This window comes from Micrasema longulum, unplaced genomic scaffold, assembly GCF_059751315.1.
Source record: "Micrasema longulum isolate JH-2025_06_02 unplaced genomic scaffold, ASM5975131v1 h1tg003028l, whole genome shotgun sequence".
NCBI lineage: Eukaryota > Metazoa > Arthropoda > Insecta > Trichoptera > Brachycentridae > Micrasema > Micrasema longulum.
Window position 1 is genome coordinate 131459 of NW_028280135.1, and position 16887 is coordinate 148345.

Consider the following 16887-nt stretch of genomic DNA (forward strand, 5'->3'; position numbering starts at 1 on the left):
CACATTTTTATCCATTGTTGCGCGGTATGATCGATAATTCTGAGATTATGATGAGCACTGGTTTGTATGTTCCTGATAATTACCTAAGATAGCGTCAGCATAGATTGTTTCATATTCCGATATTCAGAATCCAACCTGCCTATGGTTATTTTTTTATTTTTTATTTATTTAACTTTTTGTACATAATGTTATTTGTACATTGGCGGGCTTATTGCCAAATGGCAATTTCTTCCAACCAACCAATAAAATAAAAGTTTTATTTTTATAATTCAAGTTACAGAACATATTCAACAGAAAAAAAAAGATTAAAAAGCTAAAAGTATATGAAAATAGAAATAAACGTATTTGTTTATAAATTACCTTAAATCAAAATGGGAAAAAGGAAAAAAGAGGAAAGAGGAAAAAGGAAATGAGGAGAGATTAAGGATGAGAAAGGAGATGTTTTTCTAGACGTTTATGCCTGTTGGAAGGGCTACCGCTATGCTGAACAACATCGCTCTGGATATTGATCTGTTCCATGTATCCGAAGGGGTTTTCCGGAGCAGGATTCTCCTACTACTTCGACATGATTCTGTGTCGTGTATTTTTTTTTCTTTTTTATAATATGTACGCATTGAATATATGTTCGTAATGTATATGTTATATTTAAAATAAATGAATTGAATTGAATTGAATTGAATGTCGATTTTTATAATCCAATAATATTAAGAAAACTGCAATTACAAAACTTTTTTTTACATATATACATCAATTATATTTTTAGAATGAACACATGTAAAAATATACCACGTTGACTAAAATTCTGATTTTTTACATTAAAATTAGTAGTACAATCGGTCAACTTACGCGCATTTCACCGAGAAGCCATTTTGGAACCGAAAAGAAACTGTCAAAATCCAATGAAGCAGAGAATATATGGTTTAATTTTTTAGCCTGACATGTAGCGTGCGATTTAAAAGCTCTTTCAGCCACGTGTCTTTGATAATACAGTTGGTCTGAACTGACTTATCAATAGATGATTAGTGTGTAGTATGGGACACACGGGGTCTGAGGAGGTTAAACAAATAAAAATTGAAAAACCTTGATGCGATTGTTTTTATTTGAAGCTGTTTACTTGAACGTTAAGTTATGGATTATATTTGGCATGCAAGATTTTTAATTAATACTTAATTTCTACTGTAAGCTAATTTAAAGGTACTTATTATATATTACATTTTGTTACATATTTTATTAGTGGTCTGTGGATATGCCTCAGTGGTCTGGTCTCCATTCTATGTCAATCGCATAAATCACATTGAATCAGTCCAACATCGCTTGCTTCGAAAAATAGCGTGGATGCTCGGACTAGAGAGAGATAATTATTCTTATGCTGAAATAGAGTCAATGTTAAATATTTCTAGTCTACAAAAACGTAGAACTAATATTGACTCCATATATATGTTCGGCATACTAAATGGTATAATCGATGTTCCATCATTACTGGGACAAGTAAAATTCAATATTCCGACTCGTAGATTGAGAAACAATGAAGTACTGTTCATCGATCAGCATAGAACAAACTATGGCCTAAATTCTCCAATGACCCGCCTTTGTCGTATTGTTAACTCAAGACAGGATCTGGACTTTTTTGGTTTAAGTTTACAAGGATTTAAACGAGCACTAAATAAATAGTCCAGATCTTGTCTCGATGTCCCTTATGTTTGTCAATGCTTCTTTCTTTTTTTTTTCAAATGTTTTAAACTACTCTTTTAATGTAATATTTAAACCTTATAAATTGTATACATGGACAATGTCCGTTAATAAATAAATAAATAAATAGTACGAAATATTCCCAATCAGCAAAAGTGCTGGTATGAGGGGGATATTATATATAATAACACAATAGTTTAAATAAAAATTCAATTAAATAACATCACATATCACTCGTCACACGGGCTGTAAAAAACTGTTTTATTTAGGTGTTTTTTAAAGACGTACATGTTTTGTATATTTTTTAGATTATTAGAAAGTGAATTGTAAAAATTTATTGCTGTATACAAAAAACTGTATCTTTTCTGTTGGTCCTAGGTTGTTCGCAAGTTAAATTATTTGACGCTCTTGTATTTATTTTATGTATGTTGTAGTTAAAATTAAATTTAATATTTGTCTTTATTTTATTCTTTTTCATCTTAAATATCTTTTTTTTCTGTGTAGATCAATGTCTCTAGATTGAGCATTTTTGTTATTCTATATAATTCTGTAGTTCTAGTATAGTTATTAAAATTAAATATGACTTTAAGTGCTTTATTCATTATTCTTTGTATTGATTCTTGCATATGTTTACTGCATTGCGACCATATTATTAATCCATATACAAAGTGTGGAAGTATAAAAGCATTGTATATCATCAATTTTGTACTTTTGTCAAAGACATCTGTTCTTCTCATTATTCCAATAATTGGACCTAGTTTGTTTATAACTGCTTTGATATGTTTTGTACACGCTAATTTTTCATCCACATCCAAACCCAAGTACTTTAAATTTTCTGTTTGTTTAATTTGCTCATCTTTAATTATTAGGTTAAGTTTTATGGGGTGTTTGTTTTTTGTTTTATTATCATATATTACTTTAGCAGTCATATGAAAAAAAAACATTAGGGATCACGGATACATTCCAGATTTAATATATTGATTTTTAGTAATTTCACAGTAAGAACTTTCTCACCAATGTGATGTAATGAATGACGAAATAAATCCCCTTTTTCGGAAAATATTTTTCTACAATCTGAACATGAGAATAAATTCTCACCGGTATGAGTTGACAAGTGTCTTTTCAATTTAAATTTTGAAGAACATGCGAATTTGCACTCTGAGCATGAGAATGGTTTGCCACCGGTATGAATTAAAATGTGTAATTTTAAATAACTTTTCCGATTACATTTATATTTGCACTCTGAGCATGAAAATCGTTTCTCACCAGTATGAGTTAACATGTGTCTTTTCAAATTACCTTTTGAAGAACATGCTAATTCGCACTCTGGGCATGAGTATGGTTTCTCGCCGGTATGAGTTAACTTGTGTTTTCTTAAAGAACCATTCTGAGAGCAATTAAACGTGCATTTTGAGCATGAGAATAGTTTCTCACCGCCATGAGTTAACATGTGTCTTTTTAATGTCCATCTCTGAGAAAATTTGAACGTGCACTCTGAGCAGGAGAATAGTTTTTCACCGGTATGAGTTAACATGTGTTTTTTCAAATTACCTTTTGAAGAACATGCTAATTCGCACTCTGGGCATAAGTATGGTTTCTCGCCGGTATGAGTTAACTTGTGTTTTCTTAAAGAACCATTCTGAGAGCAATTAAACGTGCATTTTGAGCACGAGAATGGTTTCTCACCGCCATGAATTAACATGTGTCTTTTTAATGTCCATCTCTGAGAAAATTTGAACGTGCACTCTAAGCAGGAGAATAGTTTTTCACCGGTATGAGTTAACATGTGTTTTTTTAATGTACCTCTCCGAGAGCATTTAAATTGGCACTTTGAACATGAGAATGGTTTTTCAGTGCTATGTGTCAACATGTGTAATTTCAATTTTTCTTTCGTAGAACATCTAAATTGGCACTTCGAGCATGGGATTGGTTTTTTACCAGTATGAGTTAACACGTGCTTAATCAAACTTGACTTCTTTCGACATTTATATTGACACTCTGAACGGATAAAATATTTTTGGCCGTCTCGTAAACCTGAAACAAAAACAAGAATTACAAATTAAACTTGTTAAATCCTATAATCAAGAGAAAAAAGGATAAAAAATGAAGGATTTCTATAACAAAACGAGCCGCATTGGAAAACGGACGGAGCAAAATGGCAAATCTATTCCCTTTTCGCAGCTGATAGTGAATGCAGGCAGAATGGTGAATGACAGGTCATATGTCCAGTAAATGCTTAAACTTCCGTATTCCCCTCTCAATTTTTTTTTCCCTCTGCCGCAAATAACAGAGATGAAAGATATTTTAGATAAGATAAAATAAAAGTCTAGGCAAAAGAGCTTGTGATTAACTGGTTTAAAGATCCACGTTACACTCAGGGTAAACTCCACTATTCTGTCTATAGTTAAACATCAATATTCCTTCAATCATTTTATCTGTTGGTTTATGAGAAGGTAAGAGCCACAATCTTCATTGCGGTGTGTGAGATTCATCAGTCATGACCGCGTGCCTCTTAGAAACCCACGGCTGCGACTTCCACAAACTTCCATGGTGTTCGATTCAGGGCAGGAATAATATAACTCAGCTGCCACGTCGACGTATTACTTACATGGGGCAGCATCGTTGTAACGAGAGGATTTCAAACATTCATGTTTGATGTCAGGATAGTCAACATCAATCTCCGTGAAGGTAATTATATCACTGGTTATCCAAGGCTGGTCAGTACTGGTCCCCGGTTCAGCCTTCACGGTAGCAACACCTGGCTCCTCGCTTACATAGGGACATGGCGCCCCTTCTTCAGTATGGAGAATATCTCCTACATCGCCAGTCTCCTGTTCAGCCTTAATATTTACTAAAGCGATTTCCATATTTTTTCTTTCTAGAATAGATACAAAGTAATTCTTTGATTAATCTGAAAAAAAACATCGCAAAATCAAGTAAATTATTAATATTAACAATAAAATCGTAAATGACAAAAGGAATAAAAATTACGTTATGTTTTGAAACTTTAATACTACATGATAATAAGCTAAGAACGTCATACCTTCACCATGACGGTATAGTTAAGGATAAGTTCTCCGGAGCGATTACTAATATATACCGCCGACCTCCCACCTTCAAGTTTTAGGTAGGTACATCGATATGTAACAAGGGGGAGCGTACATCACGGTGCACATATCTACGCACCAAAGTGACAGCTTCATTATGACGTCTTAGTTGAAGATAAATTCTCCCGAGCGATTACGAAGATAAACTAGCGATCCCCCCACCATCAAGTTTTAATGAAAGTACATCGTTGTACCGACGGGTCTAGTACCCCTCGATACGTATATCTTCGAATTTAAAAAGACACGAAGTTTCCTCCACTGAGCAATTTTTCCTTTATTTAAATTTTTTGTCGTTCTGAGGTTGGCACTTTTTTAATTAAAAGCCCATAAAATATGAAAGAGATACTTTTTAGTTTGGCAAATAATTTAGTTACGTATTTGACCAGTTTAATTATTTTTTTAAGTCGGGCTGACCACACAACCTAAGATATACATTTTGCAGAAAACCGCCAGCTCTAGTGAAACTATAAAGTATGTTGTGTCATTATGTATTGAACATGTTATTTTATATTTACGTTCGGATACTTTATTGTAAAAACTCACTTAATTAATAATATTAATAATAATGTTTGGATAATTTATATAGCGCCATTTTTGTGAAAATCACCTCAAGGGCGCTGTACAAGAAATAAATATCCCAACACGTTTTGCAGCTACAGAGCGCATGGATGGTTGGGATTCTAGTTCCTCGTCTAGAATTGTGATATATTACAATTATGATATATATGAGCTAGATAACAGAATGTCTTGCAGCTACAGAGCGCATGGACAATAAGGAATCTAGCCCCTATTTACATTTTTATTTTTTATTTTTTTATTTGACAATGAAGTTTAGAGTTGTTTCAAAGTGATATTTTAAAAAACGAAATAAAAAGCATATTTATAAAATTAGAATTGAGATAACAACAAGTCTTGCAGCTACTGAGCGCATGGACGGTTGAAATTCTAGACCCCATTTACTAAATTTAGATATTTGATAGTTGATAACATTAATAAAATATGATAAATATAATAACATATTACAATAGAGATAAAGAACATTTAAGAGAAGTTAATATATGAGTCTAGGCATCTACAGGGCTTATGACCTGTCAATGGCTGGTTTAAGTGGCCACTTTACACTCTGTGTAACATTCACCATTCTGCCCATATTTGAACATCTATATTCCTTCAATTCTTTCATCTGTTGATGTTTGTGAAGTTAAAGAGCTGAAACCTTTATTTATGCGGGTGAGATTAATCTAATTGAATTATTTCACCGACATACTAGACTAGGCAACGCTTGAAAATGTTATTTTTTCAATTTCTATACTTCTTCATGGACCAGGTGGATTTATCAACATATGTTAATATAAACAGCTCCCCAGCGATTTGAATCCAGTCCTTGTCTATAAAAATTTGGACAATCTCAAAATATTGTTGATAAATATAATATGATAGCTAACATCACAAAAAGTCTGGTAGCTTCAAAACACATTGACAAGTGGAATTTCAACAACATAAGAATGATTTCAAAAGTGAACATGTAACAGCACAAAAAGTAAACGATAAAAAACTAAACAAAGATAGCATTCCTTAACTAATTATTAAGGTTAACAAGACAATAGACGATACCCAAACTCAAACTCGTCCCGGTAATTAATTTGTTACAACAACTTAAAGAATAATTTTACTGTGTGTTAAAGAAGTTTTGCTGATTTTTTAAAGTCTGGCTGACCACAGAACCTAAGAAATGCGTTTTGAAGAAATCAGCCAGATTCAATATTGAATGACACCTCATTCGAACTTGGAATATATCAGATGACATTCTGAATTATAATATTTTTTAAGGAAGGTCTATACCGTAAGATCTTTCTAGTGCTGTGGGTGTTTTCTGCAAATCGAGAAATATCGTTTTCATGATCAACACTATTTTCAGACGGTGATTATTACATTTTACTGTATGAAAGCGGCGTTTTTAGCATTAATAGAAATGACCTCACTGCACCCGATAACACAAATCGCATTTTTTCAATGTTGCGGACTCTGCATAACTACGCTTCATTGTTACTTACTTTTTGCGGCGGTTTGTATGAAGAGACTTTGTTTTATAGTCCAATAATATTGTAATTGTAATATTTATGCCCACAAGACAAGGCGCGCACCGCTTGACAGGAGAACCACAGATGAAATGTTATGTGGTAGCCATAAACAATCATAGAACTTATCGTTGTTAAATAGAGTAAATTGGTTTAAGATTGTCGATTATTTTTTTCGTTAAAATTTGTATTCTACTTGTATGACAATTAAAAAATATTTAAACTTAATAAAATAGACTCCCTTTCGTGTATACATCTTTAATAACAGTATGACTTCTTTTTCCTGTATAATAGAGACTAAAATCTATTTCCCAAAACAAACATGACATGTGAAACAAAGCTAATTCCTTTAAAGAAGTTATGGAATTGTAATTTGCAAAAGAGCCAACTCCAACATTCACTTTTAAAAAGGAAGCGATATTTTTTTTTTAATTTTTTGAAAATAAATACATGCACATAAATATAAATTATGCAAACCATAAATTAAAACATGTGCTCGTGTTTGCACATACATAAAATAGACAGTTTTTTGTTCATACTCTAAACTTTGGTTTTTAGGAGTTAGAACTTTTGAAAATTTTCATTTCATTCCATGTTCACTTCCTAGTTGGAGCAAATGGTATCTTCGAAGAGCCTCCATGCATTTCTATAGGCTGCAAGCTCCTCCTGTGCATCCTCCCAATTCAGGTTATCATCTCGAAGTTCTGACATAAACTGCCGACGAACAGTCAGCAGTGGACGTCCAGGACGTCGAGAACGTGATTCCTCGTAAAATAGGCAAGTGTGGTTAAGGCTCTCAGGAGGCATACGCACTAAATGGCTCTGCCAACTGTATTGTCTTAAGTCAAGGGATTTTGACCATCAAGGCACGAAGTATTACACAGTACATGTTTTATATTTAAAACTGCATCATCGGCATACTCTAGGACGCAGAGTTTTTGGAAGGGGGAGGTGGACATTCCTCGAACTAGTGGAATTCACTTCCTTAGAATGAAGTCTATAAGGATTATTAAAAGAAACGGTTCAAAGATGCAATCTTGGTGAACTCCGGTGGTGACCTTGAACCAATCTGTGACAACATCGCTTAATCTGATTCGTAATTCTGATTGTAAGCTACGTTCGTTTCAGTACATAAGCTCGTTTAATAAGTTCTAGTGTAGGTCTATAGGGCATCAAACGTTTATTCGAAATCTACAAAGCACACAGCCGAGGTACTATTAAGTTCTTTGTTCTCTCGTAGAAAACAGCGTATGTTGTGGATATGATCCGCACATGACCTACCAGGTAGGACACCCACCTGGTTCTCTCTAAATATTCTTTACAGATTAATTAGTCGACGTGTTGTTTTATTTTATATACTGGATTTGTAACTTACTTTTTGAGGAAATTTGCATCGAAAATCTACGTTAAATCTAACAAAAAGATTAAAATTGATGTATGAGAACAAGAGGAACGGGGTAGCTAAGCTTTGATTGCAATTTGTGAGAGTTTGAAAGGAATAAAATTATTGTTTTTCAATTTTCACATTTATTTAATTATTTATCTATAAAGAAACAGGTGCTTAATTTAAATAAATATATAATTACTGTAAAAATAATGGTGTTTTAAAAATGGGGAAAATTTCCCATTCTGCCCCACCCCCCGGGACGCAATGGGAAATGAACCCGGGGCACAAAGTGGCACTCGCCCCAATTATACAATACAATATAATAAAATAAAATTGCATGTTTTATTGTAGCTACATGGAAAAATAAACTAATTACGACATTGTGCATTTCTCATCTGTGATCTGTGCTAATAATTTAGCGATTATTGGCGCAGTTCACAGAGGAGAACACTGTCACCGTCGTCACTGTCCAAACCCGCACACAACCTGTGTGCCCAATTTTTGCAAATGCTACAAGAACACCAGCCTTCATTAGACTTAGAATAAAAATCGTGGCAATACAAGCAGGCTGCGTTTTCTTCCGAGCTGTCGTCAGATCCGGTTAAGATTATTTTTTGTTTATTGGACTTAGTTTTTATTCCTTTGGTTTTTTTCTCTTTAAATACTAATTTTTGTCTAATTCTTTCATTTTTCACATTCTTGATATTTTTCGCATGTTTAATATTTTCTCCTTTTTCAATACATTCTTCTAATTGATTCTTATTAGGTGAGGCGGTAAGGATTGCTGTTTTTCCGCGCTTTCTGGTAACTCTTTTCATTCCAGTTTTCACTTTTGGCAACGGAATAATGTCTCCTGGGGACGTGATTGCAAAATTGGAGTCGTCACTGCCACAGGCAGAGGAATCGGGCATCCAAGAACATTCGGCATTTTCATTGATATCTATGGGCGCTTTGGAGGCTGGCAGAGCGTGGACAACTGAAGCAGAAAGATCTTCAGTCGGCACTTCCTGTGTTGTTATTGTAGCAGGGTTCTCCGAAGGAATATCTGTTGTTGCCGCTGGAAGAAAGTAATTATCCGTAAATATATTCAAGTTAGATGGCCAGATACCAGTTTTTTCAAATCCTTCAATGGCTGTTCTCATATTTGCTGCATTTAAGAATGCCTGGCCAAAAAGCGCAGATATGTCGAAAAGCTGGACAACTTTTCCTGGGTGTGACCTGAGCCACTTCCTTATTTCACCCTCGTAGTACAAGCTTAAGGGCTTTATAAAGGCAACATCCAATGGTTGAAGTTTGTGGGAGCAGTGAGGGGGGAAGCACAATATTATTACACCATTGTCATGAGCTAGATCTATAACAGGCAAGTTCTTTGTGTGTGAAATATGCCCGTCAAGGAGTAAAAGAACAGGACGTTCTTTCGTAACTTTGGAAAATAGAATGAACTGTTGAAACCATTTAAAAAATATATCCGCAGTCATCCAACCAGAGTCGCTAACTTCAGCCCAGCCCCCTGGCGGGAGACCGATTTCAAATTCGCGTTGTTTTTTCTTTCGCGGAAATATCAGCATCGGGGGCATGTAAGATCCGGCAGCTGAGAAACATACCTCTGCTGTTACAGTGGTGCCTCTTTCTGCGGATGTTAAGACACCTACTTGTCGCTGCCCTTTTTTAGCAATTATTTTGGAAAACTGATTCGGAACCACGCTTATACACGTTTCATCACAGTTATAAATTCTAGTAGCATTTATTTTGTGTTTTTCCACAATTTCATTAAGCAGATCAAAAAAATTCGATACTGCGCCTTTGTTGAAACCCATAGCGCGTGCTCCAGATGTTGCCTCTGGTTTTCTTATAGTTAAATCAGGATGACGCCTCAAAAAGTCTTTAATCCAGTCTTCTCCCGCCATTCCCAAAGTTCTGTTGAAATTATGGCTGTAGTTTTTCTTTTCTGCTAGCTGGTATGCCAGTCCACGAAATTCTTTCACAGTAATTCCAAAGAGTTGTTTTTGCATATCTTTCAGGTAATTTAAAAGCTCCAACTCTTGCTCAGCTGTAAAAACGGTGCGGAACTTTCCTGTCGTTTTATCAACAAGAGCTTCTGGATTTTCACATCTTTTTCGAACATACCTCTCAAGTGTTGATGATGGCACTTTGTACCGATTAGACGCCGCCAGGTATCCCATTTCTCCACTCATGACTGCATCAACAGCTTGATACATAGCATCCGCAGACCAGGACTGCCGGCTGGTTTTTCTTATATATGTTCGCACCATCTGCAGGTGAATTAGTGACGTTAGACGTATAAAAGCGTAACTAACAAACTGACTTTCTTATTAAAAATATTAGTTAGTGTAAAGAATGTAGGTATATTGTTGGTAACAATAATATAACTACAGTCGTCTGCATACCCACGTAGCTTGGCAAGTCTTCCTAGATTTGTCTCTCTTAGTAAACAGTCGCTTTCTAACCACAGTATAATAAGTACCTATTTATAATAAACCACCGTCAACTACATAAAGTCTTATTACTGATCTTATATACCAGTATAGGGTATAAAAATTAGAAAAAGAACAGACACAAATATTCTCATGGGCGTAATTAGGGTACCACCCCATTGTGCTCACCCGTAGCGTTTTTTAAAACATGGGAGTTATGGCCGATATAAGTGTTGGCCTTGAGTTATCACTAGACCATTAGTCAGTCAAAAGTAGGTGGAAATAAACATGTAATGTAAATTTTAGAATAAAAAACAGTGTGTAGATATTAACCTTAGCGAACCAAAGCTAATATTAGAACTTTCGAGCTTTTTCTCCAACGTTCGATGAATTCCAAAGTAAACGCACTCTGGCACTGACAGCAACCGTTCCGTATAGCGCAGCGCAGCAAACTGACTGTTGTACGCGAAGTTCACGCATGTCTGTCGTACGTAGCAAACCCCCTGCCTCTTTCCCGTTCCGCCCCGGTACCCCGTTGCACCCCGGGTTCCTATTTATTACCCACGTGATTGAGACGCGCACGGGTGTGTGCGCTTGACAGCTTATCCATAGATAAAATTTAATGTGAAGTTCTATCCATAAACAAACAAAGTAAGCGTTGAATATTTTTTAGATTTAAGTTACTGGTTCGTCTCAGCACCTCCACGTTGGTCATTAAATAATGTCAAAGAGATTCAAGATAAATGAGACCTTTATATTTTTTTCATGAACAACATCAAATGAATTTTTTTTTTATTCAATCAATTTACATTAATCAATTTGTCCCTCTCTAACGTTTTTGCAAAATGATGTAACCTTGTAAGAACGTCGTCAATAATTAGGTTTATTTTAGTTTTCTTTTCGTTTTAAAGCTGATTTTACATATTAATGTGATGTTTATGTTTCAAGCATTGTATTAAAAAAAAATTAACAACACCCCAGATACGAATGATATTTCGTGAGTCAATATAAATAGCTCCTTTGACGCTACTACAAAGTTATGTCGTCACTTTTTTTCACAACTGTCTTTTCACAACAACTTTAAGGACTATAGCTATCCAAAAGGACTATAGCGGCGGCCTCCGTGGTGTAGTGGTCAAGACGCTTGACTCACGCACGGAAGGTTCCGGGTTCAATTCCCGATGAGAACACAAAAATTAAAATGTGTTTTTTCTCAAGCCTGGGTGCTCTGTGATTTAATTGGCATCTGTTAGGCCTCCTGGCCTGTTGTGGTACAAAAAAAAATGTATGAAAAATGTTTAAAACATTAGTGTTTTCGGCAAATGCTTGCTTACTCATCCTGTTCATTAATTATGTTTTGGTGCACTTTTGAACATTATGTTTGTATATTCAAAATACAAAATAAGATTGCAAAATGTATTAATATGTAATTACCAAACCAAATTGTTTAAATTACAAATTAGTTATTATATTGGGAAAATTGTACTGGTTTAACTTGGGAGAAATATATGAACAGGATAAGTAACTTTGGTAGAAATGATACAATACATACAATCTTGTAAAGGTGTAACCGGAGAAGCTCTACGAATATCCTTAAAAAAGAATCACCTAAAATAATATTATTTAATTAACATTTCATTTATTGACTACATTATTTAATTATACTGCCATTCATTTTTATTTATTTTACAGCATCAGATTTTATTTAATTTTTATATTCAAATTGCTCCCAAAAAAGTATCAAAAAACAAAAAGATGAAAGTAAAGAAGACTTAGAATACATACCTTAGTTTGATTTTCGTTGAGCCGTTTATAAACATTAAGGCAAATGAAAAGCAGATGGAGTGTTTGAGTGCTTTCAATAATCTTTCTTAGCTTACACTAATAACGATCTGAGCTGTTTGTGGAAATATTTGGCACCATTTATTTTTTATTTTACTGTTGTACTTCAGAGAATATGAAAAAACAAAAATAGTGATATATTTAGTTTTGTTTCGTTTTATGCCATGTCACAATCTTCATATGTTTTGTTACAATGATTCTTAAAAGTTGTAACAAATGCCTTCATTTGCATTAATCCATTTTTTTTTTAAAAAACCATCAAGTTTTTTTAAAATTCATACATCAAGTGGAAAAACGAATAAAAATGTGTTTATGTTTAAAAAAACAATCAAAAAAAAGTGAACGCAAGATATGAACACAAAATTGAAAATTGTTATTTTCATCCCTGGTCTCACCTAATGAAGTTGGAAGATGTTGCTTTTAGCAATGAAAATCAGCCCACCGAAGTACTTTTGGAGTATTTGTGTGTAGACATTTAACAATAATAAGTACTTTTAGTAAACTGATCAATATAATATTGTGATTTTCAATGTGTAAGTACGATTACTTGTTTAAATCTTGATGTATTTATGCGAGCTTATTGTCTATGGGCATGACACGTAATGGCCGCTCGCGGCCGTCATAAATGTGACGTGTAGCTGTGCATTACGCTCTTACGTCAAGTTTATCAGCTCCTATCACTACTTTTCTAATCAAATCTATAGTATTTGTTCCCTGTCGCGAAAAATCGCAACAACCGAAATATTATATCTTGGATGAATTGTGCTAATATTTTTCTATATACTACGTTAATGAGCCGAGAGACGGATGGAGCTCGCTTCTGTGAGTGTAAAGGTTGAACCGAATACTGAAGATGTTGGAGATATTTTCCATACTCGGGAAGGCGCGCCATGTCTCAATATTGTAAAGAGCGAACCGGAGTCTGATCAAATTGCTTGTACGAAGATGCAGACTATTTATCCTGAAGTTCCCATTATAAAGACAGAATTGGTCTCTAGTTATGAATATAGCAATTGTATCCATACAGGAGAAGAACCGACGAGTCCCTGTAGAAGCGAGGAGCCGTTCGTTGCCGCTGCGAAGGCGGAACCGGGGATGGGGTCAGCCTATGTAGAAGAAGATATTATCTTTACTGGGGACGAAGCACTCTATTCCTCCACAAGTGGGACGCCATTTGTCGCAACCACGAAGGCTGAACCAGACGCTAACGATGCAGAAGAAGATATGTTTTATTCTTGGGAAGAGGCGCCGTGGCCCTATAGTAGCGAACAGCCAGATATTGCTACCTTGGAGTCTGAACCGGGGACCAGTGAGCAGATTAGGATAGCCATAGATAGAACTTGCTACGCAGAAATGGATAATCAACAAGAATATTTAGAATTCTCTCGTAATATTGCCGATAACTCCAGTGAGTACTTTTCTACTTCTAACGTTCTAACCCGAGATATTTTTTTTTTTTACAAAGGTTAAACCTCTTGCTAACGTCAATCAATAAGACCTTTATAATGTATTTATAAATACGCACAATGGGCATTTTTAAGGACATATTTATACATAGACAATTATTATAAAAAAAGTAGAAAGCCCCGATGGTATATAGTAGACTTTTGGGAGTGCAAGCGGGAGAGAGGTGTTTATAATTGAATTTTATTCAGTGATCGTTTGAAAGAATACAACTTGTTATCAATGAAATCAAGACTCGTATGTTTGTTGGCAGACTTAAGAATTCTGGGCATAGGAGAATGAAAACCATAGTTAGTTCTATGGTTATCGGTATGAAAGTAAATTTTGTCTGAGGTTTCAAGTTGGGATATTTAATTTTATTGAGCTCAGTAGTTCAGGCGCATCAAAGAGTGAGTTGGGAATTTTAAATAGGACTAGAAGGTTGAATTTATTTCGACGGTCTTGAAGAGAAGATATATTAAAGCTAGTTTCTAACCCATTATACGTATATAGGTCTCTGGATAAGCCCAACCTCCAGCCTATCTTTCTCAAAAATCGATGTTGAACTGATTTAATATTCTTGATGTCAACATCATAATACGGAGAGCAGGTAACAGAGGAATACTCTAGGTGGGGGCGAACTAGGGAACAGAAGAGAGTTTTAAGGGTCTTGATATTTTTGAAGTCAGTTGTGCTTGAATTGTAAAAGAAAGTTTAGTGTCAAGTATAATACCCAAATCTCGTATACTAGGCACAGATTATAATATTTAATGCCATTGACGTATTTTATTTTACTTCGGAAACAGTTCTACATACATATCTTAATACTTACACAGTAAGAGGCAACGCTTGAAAATATTCTTTAATCTTTTTACTTCTTGGACCAGGTGGATTTATCATGTTGGCGAAATAGCAGCCTATCATGTAGGTGAAATAATTCAATCAGATGAATCTCACCCGCAACAGTTAAAGTTTCCGCTCTTTAACAGATGGAAGAGTTGAAGGAATATAGATGTTCAGATATAGGCAGAATGGTGAATGTTACACAGTGTGTAAAGTGGCCACTTAAAACCAGCCAATGACAGGTCATAAACTCTGTGGTTGCTTAGACCTACATGTTCCCTTCTCCAAAATGTTATGCATCTCTGTTATAATATGCTAACTTCAATAATTCGTTTAAGATGTATGGCTGCTATGACTCTCCACCTTCTTAGTCCGTATTCTCAATTAGATTGGCAAAGTGCGTTGTATACTTCTTTCATAACATTATATCACAATCCTTACATTTATTTGTTTTATTTTCAGATTCAGATAGTAGTGGAAACGTGTTTTCAAAACAAGACAAAAATATAGCAGCAAATAGTGCAGCCGTTAGTACATTGTCTTGTTCAGAGTGTAAATGCTTATGTTCTGATAAAGGAGATTTTATTTTGTTGGCTCACTTAGAAGGCAAAATCTTATCATGTTCAGAATGCAAGCATAAAATTTCACATAAAGGGAAAAACCGCATATTGACTCACGCCGTACGTACTAAAACACGTAATCTCAAGAAGCGCTATTTGTGCTCTGTGTGTAAGCGAGCATTTTCACAGAGAGGACATCTAAAGCACCACATTTTGACTCATACCGGTGAGAAGCCTTTCGCATGCCCCAAGTGTGATTACAAATGTGTACAGAAATCCAACATTAAAACACACATGTTGACTCATACTGACAACAAACCTTTCTCTTGCTCACTTTGTGAGTATAAATGCTTACAGAAAGTAAACTTAAAGCGCCACATGTACACTCACACCGGAGAGAAACCCTACTCGTGTTCAGAGTGCGATAGTAAATTTTCTCGGAATGGTCGCTTAAAGCAACACATGTTGACCCATACTAAAGATACTGAAAACAAATGTTTGCTCAAAGTCATAAAGCCACGCAAAGAGAAACCCTTTGCTTGTACAGAGTGTAATAGTGCATTTTCACTGAAAGGTCACTTGAAACAACACATGTTTACTCATACTAAAGAAAAACCCTTTGTATGTTCTGTGTGCAATCATAAATGCTCACTTAAAGGAGATTTAAAACGACACATGTTGACTCATTCTAAAGAGAAACCCTACTCATGCCCTGAGTGTGAGTACAAATGCTCGCGGAAAGAAGAAGTAAAACGACACATGATAATGCACAGTGCAGAGAAACCTTTTTCATGTTCAGAATGCAAAAATAATTTTTCAAGAAAAGCGTGCTTAAAATTACACATACTGACTCATACTGGGGAAAAAAGGTTTTCGTGTTCTAAGTGCAGTCGTAAGTTTTTGCAGAAAGCTCACTTAAAGCAACACATGTTCATTCACACTGAAGATAAACCCTTCTCGTGCGCAGAGTGTAAATACAAATGCTCATCGAAAGTACAATTGAAACGACATATGGTGACTCACAATAGCGAGAAACCCTTGTCATGATTATCAACTAAACCAACGTCCTACGTCCCCACTATGTATGGGTCAAAAATTTAGTGTAGTTTTACGAGTGCGCACAGTAGAAGTATACATTAAAATCCGTACTCATTTAAAACTAATTAAATTTAACAAAGTATACAAAAATGTTTTCCCTCTCTGTTGCAACAAATTTAGAAGTACAATGATGTTCAAATACCTGGGAACCCCCTTCCTTTCGAAACATATTTTGACTACAAGAGAGTTTTTTTAAAATAGGGAACACTGATTTTTACTGTATCAATGACATATATGTATCGAGAAACATCAATACATTTACAATATTCGCAAATACTTGATAGTCAAATTCTTCTTATTTTCCACATCCGCTCCTAAGTGGAGCATGCGGACACCACTAGTTGCCTCCAGGAGACCCTATTACCAGCCAGCATTTTTGCCTCTTCCCACGTCAATCCAGCGCCA

At 35.1% G+C, this 16887-nt stretch overlaps 1 protein-coding gene and 1 long non-coding RNA gene across 2 annotated transcripts; one reads left to right on the forward strand and one right to left on the reverse strand.

Moving 5' to 3' along the window:
* Nucleotides 1-8977: 8977 nt before the first annotated feature.
* Nucleotides 8978-11309, reverse strand: LOC148271212 (uncharacterized). The gene is made up of 2 exons (XR_015825162.1): nt 11030-11309; nt 8978-10534 (listed from the first exon to the last, which is right to left on the reverse strand). It is a non-coding gene; the product is annotated as an uncharacterized LOC148271212 (long non-coding RNA).
* A 1847-nt stretch (nt 11310-13156) lies between these two features.
* Nucleotides 13157-16756, forward strand: LOC148271213 (uncharacterized). The gene is made up of 2 exons (XM_088241698.1): nt 13157-13946; nt 15287-16756. Exons 1-2 carry the CDS (start codon nt 13346-13348, stop codon nt 16429-16431), a joined length of 1746 nt encoding a protein of 581 aa, XP_088097824.1. The 5' UTR covers nt 13157-13345; the 3' UTR covers nt 16432-16756.
* The last annotated feature ends 131 nt before the right edge of the window (nt 16757-16887 follow it).